Source organism: Gobius niger, assembly GCF_951799975.1.
Source record: "Gobius niger genome assembly, contig: SCAFFOLD_96, whole genome shotgun sequence".
In the NCBI taxonomy this organism is placed as follows: Eukaryota; Metazoa; Chordata; class Actinopteri; order Gobiiformes; family Gobiidae; genus Gobius; species Gobius niger.
The window spans coordinates 62,501-64,467 of record NW_027639276.1 but is presented as its reverse complement, the minus strand read 5'-3'; the positions used below and the strand labels follow the sequence as shown (position 1 = coordinate 64,467).

General features: G+C 43.1%; 1 protein-coding gene across 1 annotated transcript in view; it reads left to right on the top strand.

The window, feature by feature from the left end:
* Positions 1 to 1,058: 1,058 nt before the first annotated feature.
* The window catches only part of LOC306982640 (H-2 class II histocompatibility antigen, A-B alpha chain-like), a 17,089-nt gene continuing 16,180 nt past the window's right edge, over positions 1,059 to 1,967 (top strand). The window contains exon 1 of the mRNA XM_079583107.1: positions 1,059 to 1,112. Coding sequence (XP_079439233.1) covers positions 1,064 to 1,112 — 49 coding nt within the window. The 5' untranslated portion in view covers positions 1,059 to 1,063. The remainder of the gene's footprint in view (positions 1,113 to 1,967) is intronic.

Genomic DNA, 1,967 nt, shown 5'->3' with positions numbered 1-1,967 from the left:
AAATGAATGAATAAATAAATAAATCAGTATTGGTGTGTTTGGTCGGGACAGTGCATGTTGATGAACACATAACCCTGATTGTGTCCAGATAAATATAAATAAACTCTCTTTAGTCACCTTTCTCAGACCTGAAGCACATGTCTTGCTCCTCTGGTTCCTCTGTGGTTCCTCAGGCCTGTTATTGGGGTTCAGAAACACTTATGTCTGTGACGGTTTATAAATCGTGTCAAACTTCCCGAGTTTAAAGCTGCAGGTTTGTGCAGAGCTCTGCCCGGTAACAGCTGACTGAGGCCGGTTCTGGTTTCTGATTGGCTCAGAGCAGGTCTTCAGGGACTTTCCTCAGACTCAGACCGGTCTGACCTGAACCTCAGACCTCAGACCTCAGACCTCAGGTAAACTCTGCGAACACCCTGAGGATGAGGATGATGATGAAGAGTGTTTCCATCTGATCCGTAACATGTTTATTCAGAGGTTTCTCTTTAGTGAACTTGTGCCATCAGCTGGTCAGCACTTTGCTCAGTCAGACGTTTATGAACATCTGTCCAAACATTGATCACTAATCACACGCTGAAGCAGATGAAGACACGTCATGAATGTTTACAGAACCTTTAGTTTCAGAAAAATCCATCAGCTTCAAAACATTCAGGATTCCCAATTCTCCAAGAGTGACTTTTTGGAAAACATTATTTATTATTCAGTGACCTCAGCTCAAAACAAACTTATAATCTTTGTTCAGAATCAGCTTCTCCAGGATCTGCGTCCTTCATAAGCTGTGACAGGTTTTTATGGGATTTAGAATCAAATATCCAGGACGATGAGGATCAGAATGAACTCTTTAAGTTCTTAAAACGACTGAAACATGAAGAAGCTTTATTCTTACTGTGAGGATCTCCTGGTGGAGGATTGATGTTTATTTATATACATAAATATACTTTAATGCAGTTTATTCAAACAGGTCAGAGTTAGTGCAGAGCTTTACCTGGAGACTGATGATGTGGCGCGCTCTGATTGGCCGAGCCCTGAATCATAAACACAAACAGAGACAGACAGAGCTCAGTTCAACATGAAGCTGCTCGTACTGATACTCCTGATACTGCAGGGCTCTGCCCAGGGTAAGAGTACTACTACTACTACTACTACTACTACTACTACTACTGATACTCCTGATACTGCAGGGCTCTGCCCAGGGTAAGAGTACTACTACTACTACTACTACTACTACTACTACTACTGATACTCCTGATACTGCAGGGCTCTGCCCAGGGTAAGAGTACTACTACTACTACTACTACTACTACTACTACTACTACTACTGATACTCCTGATACTGCAGGGCTCTGCCCAGGGTAAGAGTACTACTACTACTACTACTACTACTACTACTACTACTACTGATACTCCTGATACTGCAGGGCTCTGCCCAGGGTAAGAGTACTACTACTACTACTACTACTACTACTACTACTACTGATACTCCTGATACTGCAGGGCTCTGCCCAGGGTAAGAGTACTACTACTACTACTACTACTACTACTACTACTACTGATACTCCTGATACTGCAGGGCTCTGCCCAGGGTAAGAGTACTACTACTACTACTACTACTACTACTACTACTACTACTACTGATACTCCTGATACTGCAGGGCTCTGCCCAGGGTAAGAGTACTACTACTACTACTACTACTACTACTACTACTACTACTGATACTCCTGATACTGCAGGGCTCTGCCCAGGGTAAGAGTACTACTACTACTACTACTACTACTACTACTACTACTACTGATACTCCTGATACTGCAGGGCTCTGCCCAGGGTAAGAGTACTACTACTACTACTACTACTACTACTACTACTACTGATACTCCTGATACTGCAGGGCTCTGCCCAGGGTAAGAGTACTACTACTACTACTACTACTACTACTACTACTACTACTGATACTCCTGATACTGCAGGGCTCTGC